Source organism: Myotis yumanensis, unplaced genomic scaffold (genome assembly GCF_028538775.1).
Source record: "Myotis yumanensis isolate MYYU_CA2020_CCGP unplaced genomic scaffold, mMyoYum1.0.hap1 SCAF_5, whole genome shotgun sequence".
Lineage (NCBI taxonomy): Eukaryota > Metazoa > Chordata > Mammalia > Chiroptera > Vespertilionidae > Myotis > Myotis yumanensis.
This window is the reverse complement of record NW_027223756.1, coordinates 46752404-46765905: the sequence shown is the minus strand read 5'-3', so window position 1 is coordinate 46765905 and position 13502 is coordinate 46752404. Positions and strand designations below refer to the sequence as shown.

Sequence of the window (13502 nt, the reverse complement as noted above, 5' to 3'; positions counted from 1 at the left end):
TCCGCCGGCCAAGCGGACGGACAGCCAGCCAGCCAGCCAGCCAGCCAGCCAAGCCAATGCGAGCGCCGGCCTCCATGCCGACCGTATCTGGAAGCCGCGACACGGTGTGTATAAAACAAAAGTTTGCGAGCTGTTCATTGCTGCTGTGTTATTAAGAGCCGCTTGCAAGTCTCAAGTACCAGATGTAGCTTAGCTGTAAGTTGCCAGAGGAAGTTGGGGGAATTGCTTTGCTGTTGTAACTTGCTTGGTGAAAGGAACCTCGTAAACCGATCTGTGTGCCAAATGAATGCTAAGATGCACTCTAGACTCGTTTTTGCACTCCTGGTGGTGTCGTTCAACCCCGATGTATGGGGCAAGAACTTGAAATACAGGATTTATGAGGAGCAGAGGGTTGGATCCGTAATTGCAAGACTATCCGAGGATGTGGCGGATGTTTTAGCGAAGCTACCGTATCCTTACGTGCGTTTTCGAGCCATGCAGAGGGGGAATTCTCCTCTACTGGTAGTGAACGAGGATACAGGGGAGATCAGCATAGGCGCGAAAATTGACCGGGAACAGCTATGCCAGAAAAACTTGAATTGTTCCATAGAGTTTGATGTGATCACCCTACCCACTGAGCATCTGCAGCTTTTCCATATTGAAGTTGAAGTGCTGGATATTAATGACAATGCTCCCCAGTTCTCAAGACCTCTCATCCCTATTGAGATATCAGAGAGTGCAGCGGTTGGCACTCGGATCCCCCTGGACAGTGCATTTGATCCAGATGTTGGGGAAAATTCCCTCCACACATACTCTCTCTCGGCCAATGAATTTTTCAGTATTGAGGTCCGGACCAGGACAGATGGAGCCAAGTATGCAGAACTCATAGTGGTCAGAGAGCTGGATCGGGAGCTGAAGTCCAGCTATGAGCTCCAGCTCACTGCCTCAGACATGGGGGTGCCTCAGAGGTCCGGCTCGTCCATCCTAAAAATCAGCATTTCGGACTCCAATGACAACAGCCCTGTTTTTGAGCAGCAGTCTTATATAATACAACTCTTAGAAAACTCCCCCGTTGGCACTTTGCTCCTAGATCTGAACGCCACTGATCCAGATGAGGGCGCCAATGGGAAAATTGTATATTCCTTCAGCAGTCATGTGTCTCCCAAAATTATAGAGACTTTTAAAATTGATTCAGAAAGAGGACATTTGACTCTTTTCAAGCAAGTGGATTATGAAATTACCAAATCCTATGAGATTGATGTTCAGGCTCAAGATCTGGGTCCAAATTCAATTCCAGCGCATTGCAAAATTGTAATTAAGGTTGTGGATGTTAATGACAATAAGCCTGAAATTAACATAAATCTCATGTCCCCTGGGAAAGAAGAAATATCTTATATCTTTGAAGGGGATCCTGTTGATTCGTTTGTTGCATTGGTCAGGGTTCAGGACAAGGATTCTGGGCTGAATGGAGAAGTAGTTTGCAAGCTTCACGGACACGGTCACTTTAAACTTCAGCAGAGTTATGAAAACAACTATTTAATCTTGACCAATGCCACACTGGATAGAGAAAAGAGATCTGAATACAGTTTGACTGTAATTGCTGAGGACAAGGGGACTCCCAGTCTCTCTACAGTAAAACATTTTACTGTTCAAATCAGTGATATAAATGACAATCCACCTCACTTCCAGAGAAGTCGATATGAATTAGCAATCTCAGAGAATAACTCGCCAGGGGCATTTATCACCACTGTTACAGCCACAGATCCTGATCTTGGAGAAAATGGGCAAGTTACATATACCATTTTGGAGAGTTTTATACTGGGAAGCTCCATAACTACATATGTTACCATTGACCCATCTAATGGAGGCATCTATGCCCTCAGAAACTTTGATCACGAAGAAGTGAGTCAGATAACTTTTGTGGTTGAAGCAAGAGATGGAGGAAGTCCAAAGCAACTTGTGAGCAATACTACAGTTGTGCTCACCATCATTGATGAAAATGACAATGTCCCTGTGGTCATAGGGCCCGCACTGCGCAACAATACTGCAGAAATCTCCATCCCCAAACGGGCTGAAAGTGGCTTTCATGTCACAAGAATAAGGGCAATTGACCGAGATTCTGGTGTGAATGCTGAACTCAGCTGCTCCATAGTAGCAGGTAATGAGGAGAATATCTTTATAATTGATCCACGGTCATGTGACATCCACACCAATGTGAGCATGGAATCCGTTCCCTCCACAGAATGGGAGCTCTCAGTTATCATCCAGGACAAAGGCAATCCTCAGCTGCATACCAAAGTCCTTCTGAAGTGTATGATCTTTAAATACGCAGAGTCAGTGACAAGTACAGCAAAGACCCCAGCAAGCCAGGAATCTTTGGATGTCTCCATGATTATAATTATTTCCTTAGGAGCAATTTGCGCAGTGTTGTTGGTTATTATGGTGCTGTTTGCAACCAGGTGCAACCGAGAAAAGAAAGACACGAGATCCTACAACTGCAGGGTAGCAGAATCAACTTACCAGCACCACCCCAAAAGACCATCCAGGCAGATACACAAAGGGGACATTACACTGGTGCCTACCATCAACGGCACTCTACCTATCAGATCTCATCACAGGTCGTCTCCATCCTCATCTCCTACCTTAGAAAGAGGGCAAATGGGCAGCCGGCAGAGTCACAACAGTCACCAGTCCCTCAACAGTTTGGTGACAATCTCATCGAACCACGTGCCAGAAAATTTCTCACTAGAGCTCACCCATGCCACTCCGGCTGTTGAGGTAAGATCATACACTGCACCAATTCACTGACAAAGTAGCTGCTAGTGCACAGAAGTTGTGTAAGTGTTAGTTCTGGAGTGTTTCCTTTAAGAAGTAACAATTCTAACAATATGCAAATTAAGTAGGATTCAAAGTTACATTATGCATATGTAGGAAATACCCACACCTGGGCATACTGTTTCAGATTTCTCTTAAAGAATTTACTTGCATGTATAATATTGAAAAATAAATGAAGCTCACAAAGGACTGATTAGAATCCCCATACTTCCAAGATTAAGATACTGGAAGCAAAAAATAAAGGGACTTGCTTTATTGTCATAGGTGTGGTCTCTTCCTAAAAAAAAAAAAAAAAAAGAAACCCAAACAAACAAAAACCTGAGTTGAAATTTTTCTGACATTATTTTAACTGCATGTGTTACAATGTTGTATGTTAGAGTATTTTCTCCGAATTTTTATAAATGGTCACTTTAAGCTGAACTATAAAGGAAATAGACCTGTAATTTATAAAGGAGTCTTCTTTCAAAAAGAAAAAGAAACCCGTTGTATTAGGTCATTCAAATCTCTCTGGGATGTATTCAGTTATATCCAGTGGCTAGCTGCATAGTCTGCCACAGCTCAGCACATGTAAGTGTTTAAAAGGGAGAGGACATGTTCATTGTTTTTCCTTGCTGAAAGCTTGTGAGTATTGGGGGTTTGTTTCCAGGAATCAGTTCTGTCTATTTGGTTTCCAGCAGGTCTCCCAGCTTCTTTCAATGCTTCACCAGGGGCAATATCAGCCAAGGCCAAGCTTTCGAGGAAACAAATATTCTAGGAGCTATAGGTATGAATTACCCTTGTGTTGCCTATTAAGTGTCAAATAACATGGATGCTAAAGAATAAGCACTGTACCTTCCCTGATTTATCTTTCTAGATATGCCCTTCAAGACATGGACAAATTTAGCTTGAAAGACAGTGGCCGTGGTGACAGTGAAGCGGGAGACAGTGATTATGATTTAGGGCGAGATTCTCCAATAGATAGGCTGCTGGGCGAAGGATTCAGCGACCTGTTTCTTACAGACGGAAGGATCCCAGCAGGTAAGGGGGTAGTGAGAGATCAATCCTTATTTTCATATCTATTGTACCAGTGAGGTGAACAATTTCTCCCACGCTTATATTCTCTTTGTCCTTTGCACTGAGTCTCTGTAACCTGCACACTATTAGCAATGAACACAGACTGAAACACTTTCAAGTTATTTTCTTAAAATTCATGTGAAGCAGTTGGTAGAGAAGGAGTAAGTATGAAAGCTTAACAAGACAAGAAGAAAGGCGTGGGCAGAGAGGGATAGAAAACCACACTGCTTTCCTCCTTTTCCTACCCCATCCAGTCCTGTCAGAGGACACTCTTGAGCAACTCTCTATAAAATTATGGGGTGGCTGTTTTCATTGAGACAGTCTGTTTTGGTGCATGGTGGTGAAATGGACTATAATTTGGAGGACACATTTCCTGTGATGGAAACCAACTCACAAAAATCAGAGATGAAAATATACTAGGAAATGGTATACTTTACTCACTAAAAATAGAAGAGAGAATACATCTTTGTAGGTGGTATGCATAGAATATTTTTCACCACCTTTCATTTTATGTCTACACTGGAGTGCAAGAGAAACAGGAATTCAAGAGAGGAATTTATAAGGATACAGCTGAATGGAGGAAATCCTAGTCAGTTATGAGCCACTTTCTCCTTAGCATCCCTTCTCTCTAATTGTGCAGTAGCAACTCTCTGAGCCAACTGGGTAAATACTGACTGTCATTGAAGCAACCCTGTGACTAAAGACTGTAATGTTAAATCAACTCCTAGGAACACACAGATGTTCCTTTGGCTATGTATGTTTCTAAATTCTACTGAGTGTTGATCTAGTGACTGCCGTTTGGTAAATGAAAGGCAAAAGACAACTATATTACCCGTCTGAGTTCCATAAAACATCTATTTCCTAAATTTACTTCAGTAAGAGAGTTTTGGGACTAGACATGTGGGAGCTTCAGAGAGCCACAGAAATTCAAGCAAAATTAGTAAATAGAAACTCTAGCTCTCATGGTTATAGTAGCAGTGGTAGCAGTAGCTGCAGGAGCATTAGTCACAGCAGTCACAGTAGTAGTTGCCAGTGATGTCCCAATGCTTACACCAGATCCACAGGTGTTCTACACTTGCACTGCTTCTCCTACTTGGACAAAGGAATTAGTAACAGTAGTTCATTGTTATTACATTAATAGATATTGCATTTCTGGCAGGATGGATTTATGGAAAGGACTTCTAGTTACATACGGGGCTACATGAGAGCCCGTTTGCCCAGGTGTCTTTGTTTTTTTGTTAATTCATAGATTTCCTTGACCAATTTAAAGAGAAAGCTCTGGAAATATAGTGGGATATATATGGCTTCAGACAACTTGCTAAAAGAAAATCAGTTTTATTATTCTTACCCATGAAATGGATGCGTGTGTGTGTGTGTGTGTGTGTGTGTGTGTATAAAATGTGTATATCTATCTATCTGTCTATATATATGAATAAAATGGCTGAATTTCCATGATTTTATGACACTGACAGAACTCTAATTTTGAACACTGTTCTCTAATTTTGAATATTTTGATTTACCAAATTACATTATTTCATAAGGCATAAAAGTAACTTCATGGGCACAATGTCAATATTTCCTTATGTGTTATTTTTTAATTATATGAAGTCTATTAATTGAAATTTTAATTTAGCAGCATAGTTAAATAGAGAATAACTACCTTTACTTATATAACCCAGCCATTTGGGGGCCTAAATGCTGCCTAAAGTCTTTTTAAATTCTGAAATTGTATAATTCTAATACCAACCATGGTCTAACTTAAAAAAAAAAAGATCAAAACTTCTCTTTCACTTTTTCTGTATTTTCAAAGTTACCAACATCAGATATGTTCATGACAGAAGTGTTATCTGGCACTTGAGTTTAAAAAATTAAAATTAAAATAAATGTTAAAGAATAAAGACATTGAGGAACAATAGATAGATATAAAGCCTAGATATTAGTGAGTCTTATATAGTGGCTGACTTTAGATCTCTTCTAAGTTTACATTTCTTTTCAAAGTTAATGGCTCACTTTTATATTGTCATTAATAATACCACTTAATATATAGGCAGCCTTTAAGAAACAATTCCATATTTACACAATCATACTAATCCAGGTGTGTAGTGGAAGAGCTATATTGCTGGTGTATGGCGTTGTATGACAACTAATTGTGTTACAGTAGATACATTTCTGCATGACTACCTACCTGCCTCCCTGTGGGGTATGGTGGCAGGTGTAGAGTGCCAGGACTTCACTAATGATACATAAATCTGTTTTAAGCTTTACTCATGTTTGGCTAGTAGGGAAAGAAATATGCATATTAAGTATCATACAGAGATAACCATCCTTTCATTACGACCATCTTCCTGATGATACTTCACCAATTTTCTGGTTAATTATTCACCCCAAAAGCTTTTGCCAGCACTTTGGGGTATAAAACTTGTGTCTTATGAACTTATATTCCCAGGAAATATCCAAAGTAGGAAAAAAGTAAGTCCACATCTGAATGCCATTAGTAGAAATCAGTGCAGTTTCGAAAGCATGTGTATTTTTAGGCCTTAAGTGTCTTATTTCAACGTTTTTTTTCTGCATTAAACTGTGATCAAATATAGATCATGTTGTGTTGCATTGCCTGCCAACAGGGTCATTTCTGGTCATTCTTTCTATTAATTCCCACAGACATGTCCTGCATTCTGAGCAGTAAAATCAGCATACATTTTTGTCTATTAGCTCATGTTTGTCAACATATTTTCTTCCTGATTCATTCAACTTTGAACTGCCGTACTATTCACATTCCTGCAAAATCTCCATTTTTCCAGTGTATTAAGCTGCACCAGGATGATTTATAAAGGCTTTTGATTTTGTGATGCTCCTTCCTGGTTGAGCTCATTCCACTTTTCACCAATCTGCCCTTAATGATTATTTAATTCAAACAGTCCTGTTTAATTCTGAGTTCTCTTCATTTTCATGGCTGGTATCCTAGTTCTGACCTTTCTGCATGACTGAATTACTATGCAAGCATATGAACTGATATTCTCTCTCTAGTAACTCCTCTCTTTGCTAAATCTTTCATAGAGTTTGATCACATTTTTCATAGCATTTTAATTTATATTTTTGGTTCAGAATCAATAATTGACTTTTTTGGCCCAGCAACATCTATGAAACCTACTTATCTTGGCTTCTAAGGCCAGTGAAATCCACTCCTAGTTTAACTCTCAATTTTGGCTTTTTGGGGTGTCTTTTGCAATAGGTAGGGTTACTGCTTAGTATAACACACCAATCCTTCGCTCATGGGCTTTTCTACCTAAAACACTGGCTTCTCTTCACTTTGTCTATCATCTCTCAAATTTTGTTTCATGTTTCTCTTTAACGACTTTAACCTCCATGTCCACTATTTTTTCTTTTCTTGACATGCTCTCAGCATCATATTTTGGCACTCTAATTGGACATTTAGGGCCCTGTTTGCTACCCTTGACTCAGAACTACATCTGAAACCATGGAAGGACACATGGGAGAGGCTCTTAATGAAGAACTGATTGATCACTCACTGACGAATGGCGTGGAAGAAGTTAGGCACACATTTTTTCTTCTACTATTTGATGCTTACCTCCTGCCCTACCTATAAGGTTCATATAGTTCAGTGATAAAATTGATAGTCATGTAGTGGGAAAGAAGAATTCTGTTTGCCTCACATCCTCCCCTCCCCAGGGGAAATTGCATCACCAGGCAAAGCTTTAAAGGAAGACAGAGAGATCAGCCACTTACACACTTGCCAACAAGTCCTATTCATTGGGCATGGTATGGAACCTCTATAGCACTGAGTTCATGTGCACTGGAAATGTTTCAAATAACTGAGTCTTCAGGGAAAATATTGAAAATGTCAGGGAAACTGAAAAATGCCCTCTTCTGCAACCCTGCCCTTCCATCTTCTTTTTTTTTTTTTTTGCCATCTCTCCCTCCATGAAATTTTCTTTATCAATTTTTCATATTTTCTGAATTTTTAAATTTGTGTTAATTTACTATTTTATAATTAAAGCCCCATTTATTGTGAAGTTGTAAAATAGCATTCCCTGTTTAAAAAACACACCCTATGACCGAAGTAATTTGTAAACATGAACTATCATTTTAGTCACCCAGGTTGTATTCAGGTTTCTAGAAATTGGCTCATGCTCAGGATTCTTAGAAGCCTGTGTAATTTTTGTCTCCGTTGTCATTAAACATTAAAATAAAATAAAGTCAGTCAAACAATGAAGCCCTTCCCACTGAGTTAAAGGCCAGAAAATGAATGAAAGGTGCCATCAGGTCTGTTTGCCTTCTTTGTAACAGGATGTGAATAAGACAACATAGACAAGTCTCCTTTCCATTTTCAGAGACCTGGGGAATGAAGAAAAACTTTCATTACCACTTTGCTAGCTATTTCACTGCTTGGAAAACCTCATTGCTATTAAAGTATTCCAGTTACTTTCAACTCCTTTTGGTTTTGTCCACATTCATTGCTGAACAATCGTTGGTATTTTCAAGTTGCAATAATGCATGAGGTCAGCACATCTACACATGCTTTTATTCTTAAATCATCCTTCCTCATTTAAGCAACTTTTCTTCATAGCAAAATTACACAAGGATTCTCAATGTTCGCCCTCTTTCTCTTGGCCCACATTGACTCCTATGGAATCAGTATTCATACTATCTCTGCATTTTCTTTACTTCCTTTGTATTTTCAGCTTTTTTTTTTTTTTTTAGCAATCACACATTTTTTTCTCACTCACAATACTTGCTCTTATTTTCCTGGATAAATATCCAGAAGTGGGGTTGCTGGATAATATGGTAGTCCTATTTTAAATTTTTTTGACCTACCTCCTTACTGTTTCTCATAGTGACTGCACCATTTTTGCGTTTCCAACCCAGTGTACAAGCGTTCAATCTCTCCTCATCCTCACCAATACTTGCTATTTTTGTTTTTTATAGCAGCCATCCTGACAGGTTTGAGGTGAAATTTCATTGTGGTTTTGAGTTGTATTTCCATGATGATTAGAACATATGTAGTGAATGCTTATTCTCTGCAGACAGTTTACCCCGTGCTGAGGATACAGCAATAAACACAATAGGCAACTTGCTTCCACTGACAAGGTATTTGGCATTGTTTAAGAGTCATCCTTTCTAGCAAAAATTTCACAGGAAGAGAAATATGTCTTAAGTAGCCAAATCTATAGAATCATTTCTAAATATGTAAGTATGGCTGATAATGGTTCAGTTTTCATTCAAATCTAAGAAAATACTTTAGATCTTCTGCATTCTGTCATTTGCTCTAAAATGAAAATTGTGATATTAAAGAGACCTTATTGTCACTGAAAGAGGCAGATGATTTTTGGACTATCATTGACATCTTCATATTTCCTGGTTGTTATGTAGTTTAGTTATTGTATTTTCCAAATTTAGAGATTTTTCTCCTCTTTATTTTTCTGCTTTTCTCATCATCTATTCTTCCTATGAGTGTGGTCACTCACATTCCAATAGGACATCATAGCAACTGGAAGAACTAATCAGTGGAGTTTTCATAATCTTCATCTTTTGATGACTTTTCCATCTATTTGATTTTCAAACCAGATGCCTGGTAGTTGCAGATAATTTGCACTGCTAGTTTAAATAACAAGTCAATAAATAATCCAGAATACCTTTAAGAGAGATCAATAATATAATGACCTGATAACTCACTATCTTCTCGATGCTTGCATTAAAAGTAAAGTAGGTCAGATAGACTTCACTACCTAGAAAGCTACTCAAAGGTATTACTTGAGGATTATCGTGTTGCATTATGAAGTTATGGATTTCTCCTTACAGCTCTGGTGTTCTTTAGAATTTATGTTCAGCAAACATTTCATCCTCACCTTAACTCCTTTTCAGTCATTCTCATGTATAAGTTATTAATCCATTGTCTCATTACTTGAGTAGCAGAAATAATATTCCTGAGAAATATGAGTCATAATCTTCCTTTTCCTATTTGATGAGCAAGAAAGAAAATATATATGCTGGGTCCATAAAACTAGCATTCAAATCAAAGCCATAATTGTAGTTCATCTAATGTGTAAAATAATGGGTTGATATCAGGGTAGGAATTTAAACTATCTCATTCTATTTTTTTTTAATAAAATACATTTTTCCAACATTTTGAGTCATAGTAAGTGTACTCATGAGTCCCCATTGTTTTCCTTGAGAGCAGCCATGAGGCTGTGCACGGAGGAGTGCAGGGTCCTGGGCCACTCTGACCAGTGCTGGATGCCACCTCTGCCCTCACCATCCTCTGACTATAGGAGCAACATGTTCATTCCAGGGGAAGAATTCCCAGCGCAGCCCCAGCAGCAGCATCCGCACCAGGGTCTTGAGGATGACACCCAGCCTGCGGATTCCGGTGAGAAGAAGAAGAGTTTTTCCACCTTTGGGAAGGACTCCCCGAAAGAGGAGGACCCCGGGGACAAAGGCACGTCATCTCTGCTCTCAGAAATGAGCAGCGTGTTCCAGCGTCTCTTACCCCCTTCCCTGGACACCTATTCTGAGGCCAGTGAGGTGGATCGGTCCAACTCTCTGGAACGTCGGAAGGGACCCCTGCCAGCCAAGACTGGGGGCTACCCACAGGGCGTGGCGGCCTGGGCGGCCAGTACGCATTTTCAGAATCCCACCACCAACTCTGGGCCCCCCCTGGGAACCCACTCCAGTGTGCAGCCATCTGCTAAATGGCTGCCGGCCATGGAGGAGATCCCCGAAAACTATGAAGAAGATGATTTTGACAACGTGCTCAACCACCTCAACGATGGGAAGCATGAACTCATGGATGCCAGTGAGCTAGTGGCTGAGATTAACAAGCTGCTTCAGGATGTCCGCCAGAGCTAGGTGATTTGGGCCAAGCGTTTTGGTTTCCAGATACGTGGAAGTAGGGGACAGAGAAAACCCTGAGAGAACTGGCATTGCCAAATTGTTGCATTTATCATAAATGTGTCTGTGTATATTGAATATTAAATACTGTATTTTCGTATGTACACAATGCAAGTGTGATGATTTCAATCTGTATTTTAAAAATACATTTGTACCTTATATTTATGTGTAATTTAACAGACAAATTTTATTTTTTTACTCCCATGACAAACATGTCTTTCCTAATCAGGTAGAAAGTAGCCACTGTTCAATTCTGATATACTATTCAACCATCAAGTATAAAGGCACTGCTTAGATTAGTTATGTTGGGGGAGAAATTGTTATGCTATAGGAACAGCCCCACTAAAGCATTATAGAATTCTTTCTTCTATTAAGGGATCCAACTTTTTCTTCAATACTTTTTATAATTAAGCATCAATAAAAATGTTAAACTATTTTATTATTGTTGTTGTTATTATTTTTACTGCTCTGCTAGTTCTGGTAGTTCAATTCTCACTGCAAAATTGAAACATGAGGTGAAATGTCATTTCAGAACTAGGCAGTCTCTTTCACAGTCAATGGTGAAAATAGAACCAGAGTCATTTTTTTCCTGACTCCCAGGCCCCTGCTATTCCAGGAGATCACACCGGCCTGTTCTTGAGAATATATCTCCTAAAGTATTATTGTCTATTTATAATCAAGGTAAACAATGAATTTCATTCCATCCTCGTAACAGGAGATGTGCTCCAAGGAAATGGACTCTGTCCTTTAAATGGATACAGTATGTATTCTAACAGCATGAAGTATTAATGGACAAAGGCAATTATGTCAGTATCCCTCCTGGGGTAGTAAATATAATCGATTTATGCTGAAACTGCTCTATTTGAATCTTCCCCTCTCCGTTCACAATACTTGAACATTTTTACCTTTGCAATGTTGTTGTTGTTGTTGTTTTTGCTATAGTATTCACTTTTAGCTTTTGTCTCCAGTGCATGATCCCATATTTTTGCTTTTATATTTAGTATAAGAACGTTTATAAAATTACATTTTTGCTATTGCAATTCTGTTTTATTTGTTGTGTGACAAATGCCAAATTATTTATTGTGCTGTTATCTCTCTGTGTGGAATGCTTTGGTAAAAGATATTGTGATTATGATTGTTCTCATTTATGACCAGGCTTCTATTAGTGCTTTTTCTATGAATACACCATCTTGATTGTACTCTCCAGAAAATATTACTGTCAATGAAAATAAAAGAAAAAATTAAAGTAAAGCTAAATAACTGTCCATAAATCAGAGTCCTATTCCTATATATTTGTTCATAAGCTTTGCATGAAGCATATCCTTCATGAGAATATAATTCAATGTTAGGTTTTGAATGGTAAGCAGGGAACATTCAGCCCAGCCAGTGTGTTGCAGTGGTTGAGCTTCAACCCATGAACCAGGAGGCCAGGGCACATGCCTAGGTTGTGGGCTCAATCCCCAGTACAAGAGGCAGCTATCCATTATTCTCACCCTTGATGTTTCTATCTCTCTCCCTTCCTCTCTGAAATCAATTTAAAAAACCCCACACATTTAATTAAAAAAAAAAAAAAAAAAAAAAGAGGGAACATTCAGCTGGCTTGGCTAACAAGAAAAACGCAAGGGAAAAGGATTGAATTTGAGACCTGCAACGGGAATGAAAAGAGTCTATAATATTCCCAGTAGATTAAATAATTTAAATGCACTTGAAGTATAAAGAACATGGAGTAATCAAATAGTAATTGCTTGACCACTTTTTAAATTAAAAATAAAAGTTCTCAGAACATTTTGTATTAAGTTGTGTTGGAAAAAAAATGTACACTTACATTGTTTCTGTGGGGAAGAAAGAAAATTTACCCTCTAAATTTACCCTCTAATTTACCCTCTAAAATTACCCTCTTTCAGCTGGTCTAATGATTAAATCTATATGAGGTTGATTAGCAGGAGAAAATGATCAGATTTAATTACATATGTGTGCATGGGAACCTCATATACAATATAGGTTCAGGGACAGAAAGGGAAAATGAGGCATATGTGACATTTTGAACTACAGATGAGGGAAAGCGCGTTCGGGCTTCAGAGGGTCATTATAGGACGATAAGCAGAACAGATGTGCTGTAATTAGTAGTCTGCCCTGCCCCATAGATAGGTCCCCCAATAGGTTATATCTAATAATCTCTTACTATGGTTTGGGAAAGACCCCTAATTCAAACTCTCCTAGTAGTTGGGGTTGGTTGCAGGTGGGAAAACAGAAGTGTCTCTTGAGCACACTGCGTCTCAGTTGCCTTTAGCTGAAAATAACACACATTCTGAAACTTCTCATTCCTAAGAGATGAAAATATTATCCTCATTGCCTTACTAGAGGGAATTGAAATACCAGGAAAGTAGAATAACCTAAAAGTGGTTAGTTAATTCAGATATTTTAATTTTCAAGTGATTACCAACCACATCAAATAGATGTGTTAGGTCTTTCAAAAGGCACATTTTACCTTTACAGGGGGAATTGCAATTTCAAGTGAAATTTTCGTTTATTTTCCAGTAGATTACACACACACATGCTAACCACATTTAAAGACATTCTGCCTTTCAAATTCACTCTTTTAGCACATATTATCATTTAAAAAAGACTTTCATAATTGTTCTATTCTTAAAGCACCAACAAGAATTTAGGAAGCAAAGTGGGAAATCAATGTTTATGTGAAGCACATAAAATGCAATGTTATTTCAACA

General features: G+C 38.7%; 1 protein-coding gene across 2 annotated transcripts; it reads left to right on the top strand.

The window, feature by feature from the left end:
- The first annotated feature begins 214 nt into the window (after positions 1 to 214).
- Positions 215 to 12662, top strand: PCDH18 (protocadherin 18). 2 transcript variants are annotated; one of them, XM_070415181.1, is made up of 4 exons: positions 215 to 2757; positions 3492 to 3577; positions 3668 to 3831; positions 10064 to 12662. In XM_070415181.1, exons 1-4 carry the CDS (start codon positions 283 to 285, stop codon positions 10729 to 10731), a joined length of 3393 nt encoding a protein of 1130 aa, XP_070271282.1. In that variant the 5' UTR covers positions 215 to 282; the 3' UTR covers positions 10732 to 12662. The 2 variants fall into 2 exon arrangements, with proteins under 2 accessions (XP_070271282.1, XP_070271281.1); XM_070415180.1 differs by having other exon boundaries at positions 3489 to 3577.
- Positions 12663 to 13502: the final 840 nt, after the last annotated feature.